At 57.8% G+C, this 24,593-nt stretch overlaps 1 protein-coding gene across 4 annotated transcripts in view; it reads left to right on the top strand.

Moving 5' to 3' along the window:
- The window catches only part of TMCC2 (transmembrane and coiled-coil domain family 2), a 42,553-nt gene extending 20,856 nt beyond the window's left edge, over positions 1-21,697 (top strand). For 3 of the 4 annotated variants that reach the window (XM_074527939.1, XM_074527940.1, XM_074527941.1), the window contains 3 exons: positions 15,553-16,490; positions 17,357-17,492; positions 20,393-21,697. In XM_074527939.1, the coding sequence (XP_074384040.1) occupies positions 15,553-16,490; positions 17,357-17,492; positions 20,393-20,704 (1,386 nt within the window). In that variant the 3' untranslated portion in view covers positions 20,705-21,697. Of the gene's footprint in view, positions 1-8,087; positions 8,242-15,552; positions 16,491-17,356; positions 17,493-20,392 lie in introns of those variants that run through there. The other variant, XM_074527942.1, reaches the window with a different exon arrangement.
- Positions 21,698-24,593: the final 2,896 nt, after the last annotated feature.

The following is a 24,593-nucleotide window of genomic DNA, read 5'->3' as shown; positions in this document are numbered from 1 at the left end:
ACCCTGGGACATCCCTTTGGCACCTGGATCCCAAGGGTGCAGAGACCCTACAAATACCAGAGGTTTTGGGGATTTCTGGGAGATTTTTGGGGTCCTGACCAGGAATTGAAGGTGTGAGAGTCCAGGTGAGCTCCCACTCCCCACCTCCATCTCCCCATGTGTGGCAGGAGGATGAGGAGATGAGAGCACTGGGATGTAGACCCTACAAATACCAGAGGTTTTGGGGGTTTGGGGGAAGTTTTTGTGTTCCTGACCAGGAATTGGTGGTGTGAGAGTCAAGCTGAGCTCCCACCTCCCCATGTGTGGAAGGAGGATGAGTCTGTGAGGCAAGGCTGGGTCTGGGAGCCTACAAATACCAGAGGTTTTGGGGATTTTTGCGGGGGTTTTGGGTTCCTGACCAGGAATTGGAGGTGTGAGAGTCCAGGTGAGCTCCCACTCCCCACCTCCAGCTCTGTACGTGTGGCAGAGGATGAGTCTGAGGCAGGGCTGGGACCACCGGGGTGCAGAGACCCTACAAATACCAGGGATTTTGGGGAATTTTGGGGATTTTGGAGCATTTTAGGGGGGTTTCTGGGTTCCTGACCAGGAATTGGAGCTCCAGGTGAGCTCTCACTCCTCACCTCCACCTCTCCACGTGTGGCAGAGGATGAGTCTGAGGCAGGGCTGGGAGCACTGGGGTGCAGAGACCTCCCAATTACCAGGGATTTTGGGGAATTTGGGGGATTTTGGAGCGTTTTGGGGGGTTTCTGGGTTCCTGACCAGGAATTGGAGCTCCAGGTGAGCTCTCACTCTCCATCTCCAGCTCCCCATGTGCGGCAGAGGATGAGTCTGAGGCAGGGCTGGGAGCACTGGGGTGCAGAGACCTCCCAGTTACCAGGGATTTTGGGGAATTTTGGGGATTTTAGAGCATTTTGGGGGGTTTCTGGGCTCCTGACCAGGAATTGGAGCTCCAGGTGAGCTCCCACTCCCCACCTCCAGCTCTCCACGTGTGGCAGAGGATGAATCTGAGGCAAGGCTGGGAGCACCGGGATGCAGAGACCTCCCAATTACCAGGGATTTTGGGGAATTTTGGGGATTTTGGAGCGTTTTGGGGATTTTGGAGCGTTTTGGGGGGTTTCTGGGTTCCTGACCAGGAACTGGAGCTCCAGGTGAGCTCCCACTCCTCACCTCCAGCTCTCCACGTGTGGCAGAGGATGGGTCTGAGGCAGGGCTGGGAGCACTGGGATGCAGAGACCCCAAAATTACCTGGGGATTTGGGAGATTTTTGGGAATTTTGGGGTTTCTGACCAGGAACTGGAGCTCCAGGTGAGCTCTCACTCCCCACCTCTGTCTCCCCACGTGTGGCAGAGGATGAGTCTGAGGCAAGGCTGGATGCTGGGAGCACTGGGGTGCAGAGACCTCCCAATTACCAGGGATTTTGGGGAATTTTGGGGATTTTGGAGCGTTTTGGAGGGTTTCTGGGTTCCTGACCAGGAATTGGAGCTCCAGGTGAGCTCCCACTCCCCACCTCCAGCTCTCTATGTGTGGCAGAGGATGAGTCTGAGGCAGGGCTGGGAGCACCAGGGTGCAGAGACCCCAACATTACCAGGGATTTGGGAGATTTTTTGGGGATTTTGGAGTGTTTTGGGGGGTTTGGGGGTTCCTGACCAGGAATTGGAGCTCCAGGTGAGCTCTCACTCCCCACCTCCAGCTCTCCACGTGCGGCAGAGGATGGGTCTGAGGCAGGGCTGGGAGCACTGGGGTGCAGAGACCCCAAAATTACCAGGGGATTTGGGAGATTTTTTGGGGATTTTGGGGGGTTTTTGGGGTTCCTGACCAGGAATTGGAGCTCCAGGTGAGCTCCCACTCCCCATCTCCAGCTCCCCATGTGTGGCAGAGGATGAGTCTGAGGCAGGGCTGGATGCTGGGAGCACTGGGGTGCAGAGACCTCCCAATTACCAGGGATTTTGGGGATTTTGGAGCGTTTTGGGGGTTTCTGGGTTCCTGACCAGGAACTGGAGCTCCAGGTGAGCTCCCACTCCCCACCTCCAGCTCTCCACGTGCGGCAGAGGATGAGTCTGAGGCAGGGCTGGATGCCGGGAGCTCCTTCCCGCACTCCCGTTGGGATGAGCGCTCCGGAGCGAGCAGATAATAGCTGGAAAGACAAAGACACCCGAGATTGCTGCTTAATTAATTCAGGAGGAGAAGAATATCAGACTCTGCTACTGATTCACCCCTCGTGAAGGAGACATCGTGTTCCTCCTCAGCCTGGCTGACATATGGCTGTTGATTGCAGCCCACCAGCAGCTCCCGCTCCCGGCAGGATCCCGGGGGATTTGGGGGTGGTGCAGGGCAGGATTTGGGGTGCAGGGTTTGTGATCTCTCCAGCTCACCCCTGCTGCTCTGGGCTGGCAGCAGGATTTGCCTCCAGGCTCCTGTTTGTGGCTCCTCACCTGGCCTGGGGTTGTGGTTTGGTCTCTTTCTGCTTCTCCCTCAAATTCTCTATTTAGAAGTTCCCAAAAATCCCCCCCTGACTGCAGAAAACCTGTGGTCCCCGTGTTTCTCCCTCAAATTCTAGGTGCAGAAGCTCCAAAAATCCCTCCTGGCTGCACAAACCCTGTGGCACAGCCTTCCCCTGTTTCCCCCTCAAATCCTCCATGCAGAAGCTCCAAAAATCCCCCCCTGCTGCACAAACCCTGTGGCCTGGTCTCTCCGTGTTTCCCCCTCAAATCCTCCGTACAAAGCTCCCAAAAAATCCCTCCTGGCTGCACAAACCCTGTGGCTCTTTGCCTGTTTCCCCCTCAAATCCTCCGTACAAAGCTCCCAAAAAATCCCTCCTGGCTGCACAAACCCTGTGGCTCGGCCTTTCCATGTTTCCCCCTCAAATTCTCTGTGCAGAAGCTCCAAAAATCCCCCCCTGGCTGCACAAACCCTGCTGGAGGTTCTGAGCTGCTGGGTGGGTTAATGCTGTGTCAGGGTCACTCCCTCCTGGGAAAACAACAGCAGGAATTTTTCCAAATATTCTCCAAGCGTGGGCAGGGCCCTGAATGGCTTCGGCACTGAATTTGTCCCTCAGAGCTGTCCCAGGGCACCCATGGGGGCTTCAGCACTGAATTTGTCCCTCAGAGCTGTCCCAGGGCACCCACTGGGACTTCAGCACTGAATTTGTCCCTCAGAGCTGTCCCTACAAGCCTGGGACAGAAGGGACAGGCCCAGCGTGGAGGATTTGCTGAACAATTAGGAAATGCCAAGTTCTGCATGGCGTGGATGGGCACAGAGACCCAAGGGAGAATCCCTGGATCTTTCCATGTGTAAAACAGCTTTTCTCAAGTGTCCTGAGCCTTGTGGGATGGTGGCAGTGTCCCAGCTGTGATGGGGACAGGGAGCAGTGGTGGCTGTCTGTTTGTTTGCTGGTTTGTTTGTTTGTTTGTTGTTTGGTTTGTTCCCTTTGGGACGTGCCCAGCAGTGCTTGGAAATGCTGTTTGTTCACCTGGCACTCTTGGAGGATTGGGATCTGAGCCCAGGGCACCCATGGGGACTTCAGCACTGAATTGTCCCTCAGAGCTGTCCCTACAAGCCTGGGACAGAAGGGACAGGCCCAGCTTGGAGGATGTGGTGTGAAATTAGGAAATGCCAGGTTCTGCATGGCGTGGATGGGCACAGAGACCCAGGAGCTTCCCAAGGGAGAATCCCTGGATCTTTCCATGTGTAAAACAGCTTTTCTCAAGTGTCCTGAGCCCTGTGGGATGGTGGCAGTGTCCCAACTGTGATGGGGACAGGGAGCAGTGGTGGCTGTTTGTTTGTTTGCTGGTTTGTTTGTTCGTTTGTTGTTTGGTTTGTTCCCTTTGGGACGTGCCCAGCAGTGCTTGGAAATGCTGTTTGTTCACCTGGCACTCTTGGAGGATTGGGATCTGAGCCCAGGGCACCCATGGGGGCTGCTCACCAAATTGTCCCTCAGAGCTGTCCCTACGAGCCTGGGACAGAAGGGACAGGCCCAGCGTGAAGGATTTGGTGTGAAATTAGGAAATGCCAGGTTCTGCATGGCATGGATGGGCACAGAGACCCAGGAGCTTCCCAAGGGAGAATCCCTGGATCTTTCCATGTGTAAAACAGCTTTTCTCAAGTGCCCTGAGCCCTGTGGGATGGTGGCAGTGTCCCAGCTGTGAGCAGTGGTGGCTGTTCATTTGTTTGTTTGTTTATTTGTTTGTTTTTTTGGTTTGTTCCCTTTGGGAAATGCTTGGCAGTGCTGTTTGTTCTCCTGGCACTCTCGGAGGTTTGGGATTGCACCCCAGCCTGTTCCTGCTCTCCTCCAGCCTGTGCTGCTCCTCCTTGGGGCCTCCTCTGCCCCTCAGGCTCCTCGGCCATGGCGAGGGAGAGGATCCAGCTCTGCCCTCCCAAACCCTACCCTGGCCAAGGACACTGCCCCTCAATCCTCTGCTGGGTGGCTTTGCAATGATTTGTTAACCCTGGACCCTTCAGCAGCTGCAATTTTATTGTTTGCAATGATTTGTTAACCCTGGGCCATTCAGCATCTATGATTTTGGTTTTTACAACGATTTGTTAACCCTGGGCCCTTCAGCAGCTGCAATTTTATTGTTTGCAATGATTTGTTAACCCTGGATGGTTCAGCAGCTGCAATTTTATTGTTTGCAATGATTTGTTAACCCTGGGCCCTTCAGCATCTATGATTTTGGTTTTTACAACGATTTGTTAACCCTGGGCCGTTCAGAGCGAGGCTTTTTGTTGTTTGCAGTGATTTGTTTCCCTTTCCCTCGTGCTGGGGAGCTGGGAGCAGGTGTTCTCCAGGGAATCCAGCACCTGAGGACCTCAGTAAGTCCCAAAATTGCTCTCCAGGGCTCCTTGCAGCAACCTGCCCGTGCTGGCTCTTCCTGAACATCCCAACCTTTATCAGGTCCTCACTCCAAACCCAAACTCCAAACATCCCAACCTTTATCAAATCTTCACTCCGAACCCAAACTCCAAACATCCCAACCTTTATGAGGTTCTCACTCCAAACCCAAACTCCAAACATCCAAACCTTTATCAGGTTCTCACTCCAAACCCAAACTCCAAACATCCCAACCTTTATCAGGTCCTCACTTCAAACCCAAACTCCAAACATCCCAACCTTTGTCAGGTCCTCTCTCCAAACCCAAACTCCAAACTCCAAACATCCCAACCTTTATCAAGCCTGCACTCCAAACCCAAACTCCAAACATCCCAACCTTTATCAAATCTTCACTCCAAACCCAAACTCCAAATATCCCAACCTTTATCAAATCTTCACTCCAAACCCAAACTCCAAACATCCCAACCTTTGTCAGGTTCTCACTCCGAACCCAAACTCCAAACATCCCAACCTTTATCAGGTCCTCACTCCAAACCCAAACTCCAAACATCCCAACCTTTATCAAGTCTTCACTCTAAACCCAAACTCCAAACATCCCAACCTTTGTCAAGTCCTCCCCAAATTCCTGCTACTCCATCTTTCCAGGAACGGGGTCTGTGAGCTGGCAGGGGCTGTGGGGACACCGTGGCTCCCCCTCAGATGGGTGAACCCTTCACTTCCCAGTCCCAAAAACCACATTGGGGAAGCAGCAGGGCTCCAGGGCCAGCCCCAGCAGCTTCAGGAGGGAACTGGCCAGCAGGGAGGTGCTTTCCACCGGGTGCTGTGCAGCTGCTGCTCCTCGTGCCCTGCTGAGACAGCACAAGAGCCACGGGAAGTGGTGGGGAGTGACCTCTGCCTGCTGGGCTGAAAGCAGAAGTGATGCTGTGGCAGAAACCAGGATGGAACTGACCAGCCTTGGTCACACCAGGGGCACCCACGGGGCTGGGCCAGGCTGTGAGCCACCCGTTTTTATGGGATCACCACCCAAAAGTGCCATTTTCTGCTCCAAACTCCTCTCTCCGTGCCCCTGTCCTGGGGAGGGACCTCCATCCCCCCCTGGCACCCAGGGATGGGCCAGGAGCCCACCCGGGAGGAGAGGAGCCCTGGGTGATACCAGTGCCATCCCCACGGTGTCACTGCCCAGCCCTGGTGCCATCCCCACGGTGGCACCGTCCATCCTTGGGGGCAGCTCTGCGGTGTCACCAACCAGCCCCGGGGGCAGTTCTGCAGTGTCACCTCACCTCCTCAGTGCCATCCCCACAGTGTCACCTCCCCGCCACAGGGGCAGCTCTGCAGTGTCACCGGGAGCAGCCCTGTGGTGTCACCTCCCAGCCCCGGTGCCATCCCCACGGTGTCACCATCCATCCTTGGGAGCAGCTCAGCAGTGTCACCATCCATGCCCGGTGCCATCCCCACGGTGTCACTGCCCAGCCCCACACTGTCACCGTCCATCCCCGGGGGCAGCTCTGCAGTGTCACCATCCATGCCCGGTGCCATCCCCACGGTGTCACCGTCCATCCCCGGGGGCAGCTCAGCAGTGTCACCATCCATGCCCGGTGCCATCCCCACGGAGTCACTGTCCATCCCCGCACTGTCACCGTCCATCCCCGGGGGCAGCTCTGCAGTGTCACCTCCCGGCCCCAGGGGCAGCTCTGTGTCACCAGGGGCAGCTCTGCAGTGTCACCTCCCTTCCCTGGTGCCCTCCCCACGGTGTCACCTCTCCTCCCTGGGGCAGCTCTGCAGTGTCACCATCCATGCCCGGTGCCACCCCCCCGGTGTCACTGCCCAGCCCTGGTGCCATCCCCGCACTGTCACCATCCATCCTTGGGGGCAGCTCTGCAGTGTCACCTCCCGGCCCCAGAGGCAGCTCTGTGTCACCAGGGGCAGCTCTACAGTGTCACCTCCCTTCCCTGGTGCCCTCCCCACGGTGCCACCTCCCCTCCCTGGGGTAGCTGTGCAGTGTCACTGTCCATGCCCGGTGCCATCCCCACGGTGTCACCTCCCTTCCCTGGTGCCCTCCCCACGGTGTCACCTCCCGGCTCCGTGTGACACTCTCGGGGATCTCTGCCCCGTCCTGGCCCTGCCCTGGCACGGCTGAGCGTGGCACGGTAGGCACGGCTGGGTTTGGGTGCAATTTCCAGGGAATCCGCGTTTCCCCGTGCCCGTGGGCATGGATGGGAGCTGGGGTGGAAGGGAACGAGGATTTTGGTGCCGTTGTGTTCTCCCTGTGGCAGAACGGGGTCAGTGCCACCCCCACTCTCCTGCGGTGACAGGGACAGACCCAGATCCTGGTTTAGGACACCTCCTGGTGCTGGCACGTGTGCTTCATTCCCGGTTTTTAACTCGGGCTCGAGTGCTTCATTCCCGGTTTTTAACTCGGGCTCGAGTGCCTCATTCCCGGTTTTTAACTCAGGCTCGAGTGCTTCATTCCCGGTTTTTAACTCAGGCTCCTTGCTCAATTTCAGTCTTATTTTTTCCCGACTGTTTCCACTCGCATTTTTCCTTTCTGGACGCCTCTCCCCGCCTTTCCCCGGCTCTTCTGTCCCTCTCGGTGTCACAGCCGATGCCAGGAGCCCGTCCCGACCTCCTGCGTCAGGGCACGGCAGCGGATGGGGCTGGAGGCGTGTGAATATCCCGGCACGGGGATACGGGGGGGGTTTGGCGTTCCAGCCCCGAGAGCTCGGGCAGGCTGAGCGCTGTAAACAGCTCGGGCAGATTTCCTGAGTCGGCAATCCCGGCGGAGCGAGCGCCTCCCCGTCCCTGAGCTCCGGGAACAGCGGGGAGCGCTCCGGGAATCGCGGAGAGAGCTCCGGGAACGCTCCGGGAACCGCGGGGAGCGCTCCGGGAACGGTACCGGGAGAGCTCCAGGAACCGCGGGGAGAGCTCCGGGAACGGTACCGGGAACGGTACCGGGAACGGTACCGGGAGAGCTCCGAGAACAGCACCGGGAACCGCGGGGAACGCTCCGGGAGCGGCACCGGGAACGTGGGGAGCGCTCGGAGAACGACACCGGGAACGCTCCGGGAACCGCGGGAAGCGCTCGAGGAACGGTACCGGGAACGGCCCCGGGAACGTGGGGAGCGCTCGGGGAACGGCACCAGGAGCGGCACCGGGAACGGCCCCGGGAACGTGGGGAGCGCTCGGGGAACGGTACCGAGAGAGCTCCAGGAACGGCGGGGAGCGCTCCGGGAACCGTGGGGATGCGGGGCCAGCCCTAACGGGGTCTACGAGCGGTTTCTCCTCCCCGCTGCTCCCCAAACCCTCGCTGCCCCCCGCTGCTGCCTTCCCCTGCCATGGCAGCGCTGCCAGCCTTGGGGACACCGCGGGGACACGCCAACTAGCCCCGGGGCAGCCCAGCCCTGCCCGCCATGGAGGTAGGTCCTGGCAGATTTTGGGGTTCGGGTAAAACGATGGGCAGAGAGACCCCACGGGGGGTTTTGGTGCCGCCGTTCCTCGGGGAATGAGAGCAGAGAGTGAAACCCCCCCAGCGCCATCAGTGCCGGGTGGGGAACTGCTGCAGCTGGAAAGGCTGAACGTTAATCCCTGCATTATGTAAGGAAAATTATTGTCAGGCTGCTGGGGAAGGAGTGCAGGGAGCTGCTGGCAGCCCGTGGTGCCCATCCAGGGGTGGCACAGGGTGGGCACAGGGCGCTGCCAGCCCCGGGCGCTGCTGGAGGGAGGGTGGGGATTGTGACTCAGGGCTCCTGCTGCTATTTTCAACACCTGGGCTGGCTCTGGTGGGAATAACAGCTCAGCTCGGGGAGGTACAGGGCTGGGAGCCTGTGTGGGGACAGGGACAGGACGCTCAGGGTGTCCCCAGTGACACTGGGCAGGGACCCTAGTGGGGACGGGGACAGGACGCTCGTGGTGTCCCCATTGACAGTGACCGGCTCAGGGGATGCTGTGCTGGAAAAGTGCTCTGAGAAACAAAATAACTACCCCAAAATCCCCCTCCCCATGTCCACCACACCCCTGCGTTTGGCATTTGTGGCATTCCAGGGCCACCAAGTGCCCCAGGCAGGGTGACAGTTGTGTGGGGGAGCTGTCGGGTCAGGGCAGCAGCTCCCCGGGTCTGCCCTGGATTTGGCAAAGCTTGTTCTGGTTTTTTCCCTGCTGGAAGGTGCTCATGGTCCCCATGTCTCATGTGGGGACAGGGACAGGACACTCAGAGTGTCCCCAGTGAGAGTGACCAGCTCAGGGGATGCTGTGCATGAAAATTGCTCTAAGAAATGAATTAACTTGTCCCAAAATCCCCCTCCCCACATCCACCACACCCCTGCTTTTCTGTGCTGGCCGTGGCCTCTCCCTGGTGGCATTCCAGGGCCACCAAGTGCCCCAGGCAGGGTGACAGTTGTGTGGGGGAGCTCCCCGGGTCTGCCCTGGATTTGGCAAAGCTTGTTCTGGTTTTTTCCCTGCTGGAAGGTGCTCACGGTCCTTCCCAGGGCTGCTGTGTCCCTGGGATGGATTCCAGGCAGGAATCACAGCGATACTTTGTAGGGAAGGTCCTTGCTGGGGGTGGACACAGCCAGGGCTCATCCCCAGCACAGAAACCAGAACGGTTCAGGGGGGGTGTCAGCACCTCCAGAGCTCTGCTCTGAACTTTGCAATAATTGTGTAATTCCTTAAAATGGGGTTAAAGCCAGGCGTGGATGTGCTGGGACAGCTGTGACCCTCTCGGGGACACAGCCTCAAGCTGGGGTGACAGCCTCGAGTTGGGGTGACAGCCTTGAGCCGAGGACGTGGCCCTAAGTGGGGACACAGCCCTGAGCTGGGGGGACAGCCTCGAGTTGGGGTGACAGCCTTGAGCCGAGGACATGGCCCTAAGTGGGGACACAGCCCCAAGTTGGGGTGACATCCCCAAGCTGAGGGGACAGCACTGAGCTGGGGGGACACAGCCTCAAGCTGGGTGACATTCCTGAGCTGGGGTGACATCCCTGACCTAGGGGACAAATCCTTGAGCTGAGGGGACATCCCTGACCTAAGGGGACAAATCCTTGAGCTGAGGGGACAAGCCTGAGCTGGAGTGACAGCCCTGACTTAGGGGACACAGCCCCAAGCTGGGGTGACATCCTCAAGCTGGGGTGACATCCCCAAATTGGGGGACAGCCCTTAGCTGGGGGGACAGCCTTGAGCTGTGGTGACAGCCCCAAACAGGTGACATCCCCAAATTGGAGGACATCCCTGTGCTGGGGTGACATCCCTGAGCTGGAGTGACAGCCCTGATCTAGGGGACACAGCCCCAAACTGGGCTGGCATCCCTGAGTTGGGGTGACATTCCCAAACTGAGGGGACATCCCCACGCTGAGGGGACATCCCCACACTGGGGTGACATCCCCACACTGGGGTGACATCCCCAAACTGAGGTGACATCCCCAATCTGAGGTGACATCCCCAAATTGAGGTAACAGGCCTGAGCTGGGGTGACATCCCCACACTGAGGTGACATCCCCACACTGGGGTGACATCCCCACGCTGAGGGGACATCCCCACACTGGAGTGACATCCCCACACTGGGGTGACATCCCTACGCTGAGGGGACATCCCCACACTGAGGTGACATCCCCACACTGGGGTGACATCCCCACGCTGAGGTGACATCCCCACGCTGAGGGGACATCCCCAAACTGGGATGACATCCCCAATCTGAGGTGACATCCCCAAATTGAGGTAACATGCCTGAGCTGGGGTGACATCCCCACACTGAGGTGACATCCCCACACTGAGGGGACATCCCCAAACTGGGATAACATCCCCAATCTGAGGTGACATCCCCAAATTGAGGTAACATGCCTGAGCTGGGGTGACATCCCCAAGCTGAGGGGACATCTCCATACTGAGGTGACATCCCCACGCTGAGGGGACATCCCCACACTGAGGGGACATCCCCACACTGGGGTGACATCCCCACACTGGGGTGACATCCCCACGCTGAGGTGACATCCCCACACTGAGGGGACATCCCCAAACTGGGATAACATCCCCAATCTGAGGTGACATCCCCAAATTGAGGTAACATGCCTGAGCTGGGGTGACATCCCCACGCTGAGGGGACATCCCCACACTGAAGGGACATCCCCACACTGAGGGGGCATCCCCAATCTGAGGTGACATCCCCAAATTGAGGTAACATGCCTGAGCTGGGGTGACATCCCCACGCTGAGGGGACATCCCCACACTGAGGTGACATCCCCACACTGAGGGGACATCCCCAATCTGAGGTGACATCCCCACGCTGGGGTGACATCCCCACACTGGGGTGACATCCCCACGCTGGGGTGACATCCCCATACTGAGGTGACATCCCCACGCTGAGGTGACATCCCTAGACTGAGGTAACATGCCTGAGCTGGGGTGACATCCCCAATCTGAGGTGACATCCCCACACTGAGGTAACATGCCTGAGCTGGGGTGACATCCCCACGCTGAGGGGACATCCCCATACTGGGGTGACATCCCCACGCCGAGGGGACATCGCCACACTGAGGGGACATCCCCAGCTGTGCCCAGCTGTGCCCATCCTGCAGCCCCATTCCCCCAGCCCTGCCCTCTGTGAGCGCTGTTTGTGCTCAGCCCGAGCCTTTTGCAGCTCTCGGAGCCATTGCCCTGCCCTGTCCTGCATTCCTCCCTGCTCTGCCCTCCCAGCCTGGTGCAAAACAAGCTCTGCAAAGCAGGGTTTCCATCAGCAGGATCCCTTCCCTTTCATCCTGTGCCTGCCAGCGGGTTTGCTGCGTGTAGGGAAAGTGTGGCTGTTCCTAATCCCCCCTTAAATCCCCTGCACAGTTGCTGGGGTTTAGCAGGCAGGGCCTGTTAATGCTCCAGGGATCCACATTGGGATTTTTTTTGGGGGGGTTGTTTTCAAAGCAATGCCCTGATTTGCCTTTCCCAGCGTGGCAGCGAGCAGGGTTTCACGCCAGAGCTGTTCCCTGCCCGTCCCAGATGGAATCCCGTGGATAAATCATGGAATTCCAGAACGGTTTGGGCTGGGAGGGACCATAAAACCCATCCAGTGCCACCCTGCCATGGGCAGGGACTCCTTTCACCACCCAACCCAGCCTTGCACGCTCTTAGGGATTGGGGCAGCCACAGATTATGTGGGAATTCCATCTCACCCCCCTCACAGGCAGGAATTCCAAAATTCCCATCTGAATTTCCAAAATTCCTGTCTGAACTTCTAAAATTCCCATCTAAATTTCCAAAATTCCCATCTGAATTTCCAAAATTCCCATCTAAATTTCCAAAATTCCTGTCTGAACTTCTAAAATTCCCATCTAAATTTCCAAAATTCCCATCTGAATTTCCAAAATTCCCATCTAAATTTCCAAAGATCCCATCTGAATTTCCAAAATTCCCATCTGAATTTCCAAAGATCCCATCTGAATTTGCAAAATTCCCATCTAAATTTCCAAAAATCCTGTCTGAACTTCCAAAATTCCCGTCTAAATTTCCAAAGATCCCATCTGAATTTCCAAAATTCCCGTCTGAATTCCCAGAATTCCCATCTAAATTTCCAAAAATCCCATCTGAATTTCCAGAATTCCCATCTAAATTTCCAAAATTCCCGTCTGAATTCCCAGAATTCCCATCTGAATTCCCATCTGAATTCCCATCTGAATTCCCATCTGAATTTCCAAAATTCCCGTCTGAATTTCCAAAGATCCCGTCTGAATTTGCAGAAATCCCATCTGAATTCCCATCTGAATTTCCAAAATTCCCATCTAAATTTCCAAAATTCCCATCTGAATTTCCAAAAATCCCATCTGAATTTCCAAAATTCCTGTCTAAATTTCCAAAAATCCCATCTGAATTTCCAAAAATCCCATCTAAACCTCCTTTTTTTTTTCCCAATCCAAAAGATTGGCTTTGCAGAGGGCAGCTCCCTGTTTGGAAACAGAGTTTGAGCAACTTTTCCCCTCCCCTCCCCAGCGGGTGTTTCCCCTTTGGGATTTTCCAGAGCTGCCTTTTTCCTTTGCCACGGTCGCTTTTTTCCCTTTTTTGTCCAGAGAATTGCACATCTGGGCTAAAAGTCTGTTTCCTGCTGTTTCTAATTTCTGCCTGGTGATAAGAAACCAAAGCAAAATAAAAACCCTCGGTGGAGGGCCCAGCCTAAAAATAGCCTGGGAGTGGGGTCTGAAAACCACAAGTTTGTTATGACTTCATTTTTATTTTTTATTTTTTTAACAAAATTGCTGAATCCAGCTGGGATTGGCCTTTTGCTCCCATCTTGCTCCATCCCTGCTGCAGTGAGGAGACAGAAAAAGCTTTGGGGTGAAGCTGAGATGAAATCCCAACACCCCCAGACTCCCAGCAGGACATGAAAAACAGGGAAAAAAAAATAAAAAAGGAGATGGAATAGAATAACAGGAGGGTTCTGGCTTTTCCAAGCCCCTGCTCCAGATGGGATTGTTCCCAAGCAGCATCTTGAGAGAACATTGCTCCCTGTTCCCCCCTGCATTTCCTGGTGATAATAACACACTCCCCAGCAGAGATCCCGCAGCTTTATCCCTATTAAAGGGTCACTCGGGGAAAGTGGGATGGAAATGAGAAATTATTCAGGTCTGCCAAGAGTATTTAACTTTCAAGCAGCTCTTAATTAGAAGCCAGGAGCCATTTACACAACCAGGGAGGTTTTTGCATAAGAATCTGCATATAAAACCCTGCAACTGGGAAGATTTAGGGTTTTATTTTATTTATTTTTTTTTTCCCCCAACTGGCCAAGCAGCACATCCAGGTTGGAGAGCATGAGGCAGGGCCTGGGTTGCAGTCCAGGCTCTCCAAATTGTGGCTTCAGGAGAGCGATTTCCTCTCTCCCAAAGCTCCAGTTTTGCCATCTGTAAAATGGAATTTTGGCATTTTGTCCGAATTCGCTGCGGTGGCAGCTGGTGTTTGCAGGAGGAGCTTGGGGAGGCAGAGGAGTCCCTGTCCCTGCAGCTCGGGGAGCTGGAGCTGTCCCCAGCTCCCAAAAACTGGGATGAGGGTGAAAAACTTTGGGGTGAAAGCAGGACTGAAATACCCCCAGGCTGCTCAATCTGGGCTGGTCTGGGGATGGATCCTGGTTTTCCTCACTCCTTTTTCCTGCCTGGCTGGAGAAATCCCATCTGTGCACAAGGTGAGGGTGGAAAGGCAGAGCCAGTGGCTGCTCCCTGTGAATTCCACTGGGAGAATCCAGCCCTGAACCCCAACTGGAACTGGGGGTTGAGCAACTGCTGTGCTCTTTTACTGGGGTGTCCTTGGGATCACTGGAGTGTTCCTGGGGATCAGCTGAGATGTTTTTGGGGTCAGCTGGGGAGTTTCTGGGATCAGCTGGGGTATTCCTGGGATGACCTTGTTGTCCTTGGGATTACCTGGTGTGCTCCTGGGGTCACCTGGTGTGTTCCTGGGTTCACCAGGGGTGTTCTGGGGTCAGCTGGTGTATTCTGGGGTAACCTGGTGTGTCCCTGAGGATCATCCGGGGTGTTCCTGGCATCAGCTGGGGTGTGCCTGGAATCAACTGGGGTGTTCCTGGGATCACCAGGGGTGTTCTTGGGGTCTACTGGTGTGTTCCTGTGATCAACTGGTTGTCCTTGGGATCAACTGGAGTGTTCTGGGGATCAGCTGTGGTGTTCTTGTGGTCTTCTGGTGTATTCCTGGGTCAACTGGTTGTCCTTGGGATCAACTGGGGAGTTCCTGGGATCAACTGGGGTGTTCTTGGGTAACCTGGGGTGTCCCTGAGGATCAGCTGCTGTGTTCCTGTGTCCCTGGGGATCAGCTGGTGTATTCCTGGGATTCCAGCAGTGCTGGGATGGCTGAAAAATCTCCAACCAACCCCAAAACTCCCCCAACCTCTCCAGTTAATTTTTCTTCTGAGTTTTCTTTGCATCCCCAGCCCATTTCTGGAGTTTCTCCTCCCTCCCCTGAGCACTGCCTTCCTTTTTCTTCCTCTCCATCTGGACAAGGGCGACGTGAGCACCCTGAACCTGCCTGGGATCAACTTGGATGTTAACTGGGATAACCTGGGGTGTTCTGGGATCAACTGGGAAGTTCCTGGGATCAACTGGGGTGTTTTTGGGTAACCTGGGGTGTTCCTGGAATCACCTGGGATGTTTCTGGGATCAACTGGAATGTTCCTGGGATCAGCTGGTGTGTTGCTGAGGATCACCTGGTGTGTCCCTGGGATTCTGACAGTGCTGGCCAATCTCCAACCAACCCCAAAACTCCCTCAACCTCTCCAGTTAATTATTCTCATTCCTCTTCCGTGCATCCCCAGCCTGGTTCTCTCCTGTCTCCTCCCATTTCTGGACTTTTTCCTCCCTTCCCTGAGTATTCCTTTTCCTTTTTCTTCCCCTCCAGCTGGACAAGGGCAACGTGAGCACCCTGAACCTGCCTGGGATCAACTTGGGTGTTAACTGGGATCACCTGGGGTGTTCTGGGATCAACTGGGATGTTCCTGGGATCAACTGGGGTGTTCTTGGGTAACCTGGGGTGTTCTGGGATCAACTGGGATGTTTCTGGGATCACCTGGTGTGTCCCTGGGATTCTGACAGTGCTGGCCAATCTCCGACCAACCCCAAAACTCCCTCAGCCTCTCCAATTAATTATTCTCATTCCTCTTCCGTGCATTCCCAGCCTGGTTCTCTCCTGTCTCCTCCCATTTCTGGACTTTTTCCTCCCTTCCCTGAGTATTCCTTTTCCTTTTTCTCCCCCTCCAGCTGGACAAGGGCGACGTGACCACCCTGAACCTGCCGGCGGGCGCCGGTGGGCACGGTGACACCGACGGCCCCGTGTGCCTGGACGTGCCCGATGGCACCCCCGACCCTCAGCGCACCAAAGCCGCCATCGAGCACCTGCACCAGAAGATCCTCAAGATCACGGAGCAGATCAAGATCGAGCAGGAGGCGCGCGACGACAACGTGGCCGAGTACCTGAAGCTGGCCAACAACGCCGACAAGCAGCAGGCGTCGCGCATCAAGCAGGTGTTCGAGAAGAAGAACCAGAAGTCGGCGCAGACCATCGCGCAGCTGCACAAGAAGCTGGAGCACTACCACAAGAAGCTGAAGGAGATCGAGCAGAACGGCCCCAGCCGCCAGCCCAAGGATGTTTTCCGGGACATGCACCAAGGGCTGAAGGACGTGGGCGCCAACGTGCGCTCCAGCATCAGCGGCTTCAGCGGCGGCGTGGTGGAGGGCGTCAAGGGCGGCCTCTCGGGGCTCTCGCAGGCCACGCACACGGCCGTGGTGTCCAAGCCGCGCGAGTTCGCCAGCCTGATCCGCAACAAGTTCGGCAGCGCCGACAACATCGCGCACCTCAAGGACACGCTGGACGACGGGCACCCCGAGGAGGCGTCGCGCGCGCTGAGCGGCAGCGCCACGCTGGTGTCCAGCCCCAAGTACGGCAGCGATGACGAGTGCTCCAGCGCCACCTCGGGCTCGGCCGGCGGCAGCAACTCGGGGGCAGGCCCCGGCGGCTTGGGGAGCCCCAAGTCCAACACGCTGGACAGCCACCACAACAACTTCGACACCATCCTGGAGGAGCTGCGCGAGATCAAGGACAGCCAGTCGCACCTGGAGGACTCCATGGAGGACCTGAAGGCGCAGCTGCAGAGGGATTACACCTACATGACCCAGTGCTTGCAGGAGGAGCGATACAGGTAGGGCTGGAGGTGTCACCTGGGGTGGCTCTTTGGGGACCACAAGCTGCTCTCCTGGCCAAGAGACACAGGGAGCTGCAGCTCTCCTCACTGCCAGATAATCTTGAGAGGTTTTCCCACAACCAGGGGAGGGTGGGATGGGCTGGAGGACTCCATGGAGGACCTGAAGGCGCAGCTGCAGAGGGATTACACCTACATGACCCAGTGCTTGCAGGAGGAGCGATACAGGTAGGGCTGGAGGTGTCACCCATGGTGGCTCTTTGGGGACCACAAGCTGCCAAGAGACACGGGGAGCTGCAGCCCTCCTCACTGCCAGATAATCTTGAGAGGTTTTCCCACAACTAGGGGAGGGTGGGAGGGGCTGGAGGGCTCCATGGAGGATCTGAAGGGCCAGCTGCAGACCTACATGACCCAGTGCTTGCAGAAGGAGTGATACAGGTAGGGCTGGGTGGGTGGCAGGGGAGATGTCACCCATGGTGGCCCTTTGGGGACCACAAGCTGCTCTCCTGGCCAAGAGACACAGGGAGTTGCTGCTCTCCTCACTGCCAGATAATCTTGAGAGGTTTTCCCACAACAAGGGGAGGGTGGGAAGGGCTGGAGAACTCCATGGAGGACGTGAAGGCCCAGCTGCAGACCTACATGATGCAGTGTTTGCAGGAGGAGCGATACAGGTAGGGGAGGTGTCACCTGAGGTGGCCCTTTGGGGACCACAATCTGCCAAGAGACACGGGGAGCTGCAGCCCTCCTCACTTCCAGACGATCTTGAGATGTTTTCCCACAACCAGAGGAGGGTGGGAGGGGCTGGGAGGTGTCCCCAGTGCCAGGGGTGTCTCGGGGATGTGTCCCAGCCCCACTGCCCTGTGCAGGTACGAGCGCCTGGAGGAGCAGCTGAACGACCTGACGGAGCTCCACCAGAACGAGATGACCAACCTGAAGCAGGAGCTGGCCAGCATGGAGGAGAAGGTGGCCTACCAGTCCTACGAGAGGGCTCGGGACATCCAGGTAGGGCTGTGGGAGGGCTCAGCCCGCTCTGCTCCCCCCAGGCAGGGGTGAGGGGCAGAGCCTGCGCTGGGAAGGAGGGTGGGGCAGTGGGATCCCTTCTCCAGCACCCTCCAGGTGAGGCTCTCCCTGTGCTGCTGTCACAGCAAGGGGAAGGTGGCTGAGCCAAGTCCCCAAAAACAGGGAATCCCAGACTGGCGTGAGCTGGGAGGAGCTTTAGAAATCACCCGTGGCAGGGCAGGGACACCTTCCGCTGTCACAGGGAGGGGGCAGCCACGGCTTCTCTGGGAATTCCATCCCAGGTCCTCCCCACCCTCACAGGGAGGAATCTCCTCTGTCCCTGCCCTCCATCCCCCCCTTGTCCTGTCACAGCACCACACAGCGAGTCCCCTGTGTGTGACCACGGGCTGTGACAAGCCACACATGGGCCATCCCCCAGCAGAAACCAGAACAAAACCCCCCCAGCAGCAGCAGCAGCAGCAAAACCCCCAAATCCCTCAGGGGACATCCCTGTAGCCGCTGCCACCGCTGTCCCTTGGCAGGAGCCCTCAGGGACACCCCTGGATCCTCTGTCCCCGTTGTCCCCTGGCAGGAGGCCTCAGGGACATCCCTGGAGCCACTGCCATTGCTGTCCCATGTCAGGACACCTCAGGGACATCCCTGGAGCCTCTGTCCCCATTGTCCCCTGGCAGGAGGCCTCAGGGTCACACCTGGAGCCTCCGTCCCCATTGTCCCCTGGCAGGAGGCCTCAGGGACACCCCTGGAGCCTCTGTCCCCATTGTCCCCTGGCAGGAGGCCTCAGGGACACCCCTGGAGCCTCTGTCCCCATTGTCCCCTGGCAGGAGGCCTCAGGGGGGACACCCCTGGATCCTCTGTCCCCACTGTCCCCTGGCAGGAGGCCTCAGGGACACCCCTGGAGCCTCTGTCCCCGTTGTTCCCTGGCAGGAGGCCTCAGGGGGGACATCCCTGGAGCCTCTGTCCCCATTGTCCCCTGGCAGGCAGCCTCAGGGACATCCCTGGAGCCTCTGTCCCCATTGTCCCCTGGCAGGAGGCCTCAGGGACACCCCTGGAGCCTCTGTCCCCGTTGATCCCTGGCAAGAGGCCTCAGGGACACCCCTGGAGCCTCTGTCCCCATTGTCCCATAGCAGGAGGCCTCAGGGACATCCCTGGATCCTCTGTCCCCACTGTCCCCTGGCAGGCGGCCTCAGGGGGGACATCCCTGGAGCCTCTGTCCCCGTTGTCCCTTGGCAGGCGGCCTCAGGGACACTCTGTCCCCGTTGTCCCCTGGCAGGCGGCCTCAGGGACATCCCTGGAGCCTCTGTACCCATTGTCCCCTGGCAGGCGGCCTTAGGGGGGACATCCCTGGAGCCTCTGTCCCCATTGTCCCCTGGCAGGCGGCCTCAGGGGGGACATCCCTGGAGCCTCTGTCCCCGTTGTCCCCTGGCAGGCGGCCTCAGGGGGGACATCCCTGGAGCCTCTGTCCCCGTTGTCCCCTGGCAGGAGGCCTCAGGGGGGACACCCCTGGAGCCACTGCCATTGCTGTCCCATAGCAGGAGGCCTCAGGGTCACACCTGGAGCCTCTGTCCCCACTGTCCCCTGGCAGGAGGCCTCAGGGACATCCCTGGAGCCTCTGTCCCCATTGTCCCCTGGCAGGAGGCCTCAGGAACACCCCTGGAGCCTCTGTCCCCATTGTCCCCTGGCAGGATGCCTCAGGGACATCCCTGGAGCCACTGCCATTGCTGTCCCATAGCAGGAGGCCTCAGGGGGACATCCCTGGAGCCTCTGTCCCCACTGTCCCCTGGCAGGAGGCCTCAGGGACACTCTGTCCCTGTTGTCCCCTGGCAGGAGGCCTCAGGGACATCCCTGGAGCCTCTGTCCCCATTGTCCCATAGCAGGATGCCTCAGGGACATCCCTGGAGCCTCTGTCCCCGTTGTTCCCTGGCAAGAGGCCTCAGGGACATCCCTGGAGCCTCTGTCCCTGTTGTCCCCTGGCAGGAGGCCTCAGGGACCCCCCTGGAGCCTCTGTCCCCACTGTCCCCTGGCAGGAGGCCTCAGGGACACCCCTGGAGCCACTGCCATTGCTGTCCCATAGCAGGAGGCCTCAGGGTCACACCTGGAGCCTCTGTCCCCGTTGTCCCCTGGCAGGAGGCCTCAGGGACACCCCTGGAGCCTCTGTCCCCACTGTCCCCTGGCAGGAGGCCTCAGGGACATCCCTGGAGCCTCTGTCCCCATTGTCCCATAGCAGGAGGCCTCAGGGACACCCCTGGAGCCTCTGTCCCCATTGTCCCATAGCAGGACGCCTCAGGGACATCCCTGGAGCCTCTGTCCCCACTGTCCCCTGGCAGGAGGCCTCAGGGACATCCCTGGAGCCACTGCCATTGCTGTCCCATAGCAGGAGGCCTCAGGGACATCCCTGGAGCCTCTGTTCCCATTGTCCCCTGGCAGGAGGCCTCAGGAGGGACATCCCTGGAGCCTCTGTCCCCATTGTCCCATAGCAGGAGGCCTCAGGGACATCCCTGGAGCCTCTGTCCCCGTTGTCCCCTGGCAGGAGGCCTCAGGGTCACACCTGGAGCCTCTGTCCCTGTTGTCCCCTGGCAGGAGGCCTCAGGAGGGACACCCCTGGAGCCTCTGTCCCCACTGTCCCATAGCAGGACGCCTCAGGGACATCCCTGGAGCCTCTGTCCCCACTGTCCCCTGGCAGGAGGCCTCAGGGGGGACATCCCTGGAGCCTCTGTCACCGTTGTCCCCTGGCAGGAGGCCTCAGGGACGCCCCTGGAGCCACTGCCATTGCTGTCCCATAGCAGGAGGCCTCAGGGACACCCCTGGAGCCTCTGTCCCCCTGTCCCCTGGCAGGAGGCCTCAGGGACACCCCTGGAGCCTCTGTCCCCGTTGTCCCCTGGCAGGAGGCCGTGGAGTCGTGCCTGACGCGGGTGACCAAGCTGGAGCTGCAGCAGCAGCAGCAGCAGGTGGTGCAGCTGGAAGGGGTGGAGAACGCCAACGCCCGGGCCCTGCTGGGCAAGTTCATCAACGTCATCCTGGCCCTGATGGCCGTGCTGCTCGTCTTCGTCTCCACCATCGCCAACTTCATCACGCCGCTCATGAAGACCCGCATGCGCATCCTCAGCACCGCCCTGCTCGTCCTCTTCCTCTTCTTCCTCTGGAAGCACTGGGACTCCATCAGCTACTTGCTGGAGCACGTGCTGCTCCCCAGCTGATCCCACAGCCCCCAGGGAGTTTTGGTTTCCCGACAAGGAGAGGGACACAAAGGGGGTGAGGGTCCGGAGCCTTCTCCGTGCTCGGTTCAGCTGCAGCCCCTCCACGGCAACCTCTTGGATCTGGGATCCCTCCGGGATGTTTGGGAAGGGTGGGGTGGGGAGCAAGGAGGAGTTTTGGAAGGCACCAGCGATTTCTGGCTTTTTCTAAAGGGTTTTGGATGGGTTTTTTGGGTGGTTTTTTGAAGGTTGTGCTGAAGTCCCCAAGAAGGAGATCATCTCCAGGGGTCTTCAGTTGGTGGGATGGATTGAGCTGGACCAAAGCTGGCTCTGGGAGAACTTCCAGCAGGGAGAGGAGAGGGGTTCATTGGGGCAGGAGTTTCCCTTTCAGGCAGGAGTTTCCCTTTCAGGCAAAAAAGTGGCATTTTCCCCTTTGGAAAACGCCAAAAGCGGATTTTCCCCTTGGTGGCAAAAAGTCCTGGGATAGAGAAAAAGCAAAGCAGGTGGAGGTGGAGGCAGCAGGGCCACGACAAACGGACACAGCAGGACACACGGGTGCCACCAGCCTGCGGCCGCAGCGTGGGGCTGTGACACCGCCCGCTGTCCCCAATGTCCCCGCTGTCCCCGCAGGGCTGGGCGCGGCCAGCAGCGGCACAAACCACACCCCCGCGCTGGCTCCATCCCCTGACCTCCCAGCTCTGTGGCTTCAGTCGATCCGATCTCTTCAGGGACTCGTCCAGCCTCTGCCCCGTGTCGTGTGTGCGTGTGCGTGTGTGCGGTTTTTAATTTAATTCAGTTCCAGACTCTGTTTCCATTTGTGAATCGAAGCTGGTGGGGCAGGGCGTGCAGGGGCGGCTGCTGCCCTCCAGCCCCACCCCGGAGCACAGCATGCTGTCTCAGATGGTTCTTAAATTATTTCATACCTATATATTTATGTAATATATCTATACACACACACACATATATATATAAATATATATATATAAAATACCTGCACACTCAGGGCCTCCTCTGGTGCAAACAGCAGCTGTTGAAACCCTCAGCCACTCGGCCTCAGGTGAGAATTGGGCCCTGCACATTTCCAGTGGGGATTCCCAGGACATTTGGGTGGGTTGGGGGTCCTTCTGTCACCTCCCCAGTGCTCCCAGGGCCGAGCCAGCCCTGCTGTGGCCTCACATGAGGGCCCCTGGGAGGGGATAAAAGTTTGATATCAAAGGGATATCAAAGAATCAAAGGGGATTCTCCGGGAAGGGAATACTCTGAGAAAGGGATTCCGCGGGAAGGGGATGTTCTGGGAAGGGGATTATCGGGGATGGAAATGTTCCGGGAAGGGAATGCTCTGAGAAGGGAATTCTCTGAGAAGGAAATGCTCTGAGAAGGGGATTCTCTGGGATGGGGATGCTCTGAGAAGGGGATTCTCTGGGATGGGGATGCTCTGAGGAAGGGATTCTGCGGGAAGCGGATGTTCTGGAAAGGGGATGCTCCGGGAAGGGGATGCTCTGAGAAGGATTCTGCGGGAAGGGAATGCTCCGGGAAGGGGATGTTCCGGGAAGGGGATGTTCCGGGAAGGGAATTCTCTGAGAAGGGGATTCTCTGGGATGGGGATACTCTGAGAAACGGATTCCACGGGAAGGGGTTGTTCTGGGAAGGGAGTTCTCCGGGAAGGGGATTATCAGGGAAGGGGATGTTCCGGGAATGGGATTCTCTGGGATGGAAATGTTCCGGGAATGGGATTCTCCGCGAAGGGAATGCGGCTCCACGGCCGCAGGGGGGCCCCCTGTCCCCGCCGCAGATCCCGGAGCCGCTCCGGAGCGCTTTCCCGTAAGGCCGGGCAGGGACAGGGGCCGGGCCCAGGATGGGGTCACTCACCCCAATTAGCGCATTAACCCCTTCCTGCCCATCAGCGATCGTGACGGCACAGGATGGATTGGGTTGGAAGGGACCTTAAAGCCCATCCAGTGCCACCAGGGACACCTTCTGCTGTCCCAGGCTGCTCCATTCCCCCTAACCTGGCTTTGAACACCCCCCTGGGGGTGCTCTTCTCTGGGAAATCCATTCCGGGGCCTCACCACCTTCCCAATATCCCATGTGAGCCGACCCTCTCCAGTTAAACTGTTGGTGCTGCCCCACATCGCCGTGGGGTGAAGCTTTCTGTGAGCCCTGCCACCCCCCTCGCTGCCTGTGACACTTGGGGACATTCCCCGCCCAGCCCCTGTGACCTCGTTGGCAGCAGCCAGAGGAGGCCCCGGCGTTGGGGGGATCCCAGATGCCATCCCAGTGGGAATTTTGGGATCTCTCGCTCATGGCCCTGCTGTCCCCATGTCCGGCTGTCCCCTCCAGGAGTGACCTCCCTGCTGCCCCATGCCATGGGTGAGGGGAGGTCACTCCTGTCCTGAGCTGGCACAGGGGCCACTGTCACCATGCCACGGCCAGCCCCCCCTGCACAGGGAGCTCTGGTGACACTAATGGGGACAATTCCTCCATCATTCCAGGGATGGAGGATGCCAAAATCCCACCCTGTGCATCCCTGAGATGAGCTCAAATATCCCAACCTCCCATTTCTCCTCAGGAACACAAATATCAGGGTTAAATTTCTGGAGTTGAAAACACCAAGCTAGAAAAAGAGACATGCTGGAATATCCTGAGCTGGAAGAACCCACCAGGATGGGACTGCACAGAACAATCCCAAAATCCCACCCTGAGCATCCCTGAGAGCGTTTCCCAAACATTCCTGGAGTTCAGAAAGGTTTGGAACAGCGACCATTCCCTGAGGAGCCTTTCCAGTGCCTCTCAAGGAAGAACATTTCCCTAAAACCCACCCTGGGTCCTGTCACTGTCACAGCGAGCAGAGATCCCATCTGTCCCTCCATGCACAGAACAATCCCAAAATCCCACCCTGGCATCCCTGAGAGCGTTTCCCAAATATTCCTGGAGCTCTGGAAGGTTTGGAACAGTGACCATTCCCTGGTCAGGGGGACGATTCCCACATGGCAGGGACAATTGCGTGGCAGGGACAATTCCCACAAGGCAGTGACAATTCCCGCATGGCAGGGACAATTCCCTCATGGCAGGGACAATTCCCAAATGGCAGGGACAATTCTCACAAGGCAGGGACAATTCCCACAAGGCAGGGACAATTCCCAAATGGCAGGGACAATTGAGTAGCAGGGACAATTCCCACAAGGCAGGAACAATTTCCACAGGGCAGGGACAATTCCATGGCAGTGACAATTCCCACAAGGCAGGGACAATTCCCACAAGGCAGGGACAATTCCCACATGGCAGGGACAATTGCGTGGCATGGCAGGGACAATTCCTGCATGGCAGGGACAATTCCCGCATGGCAGGGACAATTCCATGGCAGGGACAATTGCGTGGCAGGGACAATTCCATGGCAGGGACAATTCCTGCATGGCAGGGACAATTCCCACAAGGCAGTGACAATTCCCGCGCGGCTCGGGGCTCCCTGAGGACTCGCCTTGTCCCGGCGGGGTCGGGGGGGCTCACAAGGGCCCCCTTTGTGCGGGAGAGGTGAAGCTTTGACGTCAGCCCGGCAGGAATTCCTTAATTCCATTCAGGCCTCCCTGCTCACCCGCCGCTAATTGCTGCGCTTTATGTAAGAGCCGCAGCTGCGCTCCCGGGGCACACGGAATGTCCCCAAGGGACACGGGGACACTCGTGTGTGACCGTGCTCGCAGGGGTCCCAGGATGAGGGAAGAGATGAGGGTCTGACTCCATGTTTCAGAAAGCTTGATTTAGTATTTTATGATATATATTACATTAAAACTATACTAAAAGAATAGAAGGAAAGGTTTCATCACAAGGCTGGCTAAGAACAGAAAAAAAAGAATGATAAAAGTTTGTGATTTGGGCTCTGTGTCCAAGCCAGCTG

This window comes from Zonotrichia albicollis, chromosome 28 (genome assembly GCF_047830755.1).
Source record: "Zonotrichia albicollis isolate bZonAlb1 chromosome 28, bZonAlb1.hap1, whole genome shotgun sequence".
Taxonomy (NCBI): domain Eukaryota; kingdom Metazoa; phylum Chordata; class Aves; order Passeriformes; family Passerellidae; genus Zonotrichia; species Zonotrichia albicollis.
Note: the sequence above shows the minus strand (reverse complement) of the source record. Positions and strands in the feature narration are given on the sequence as shown.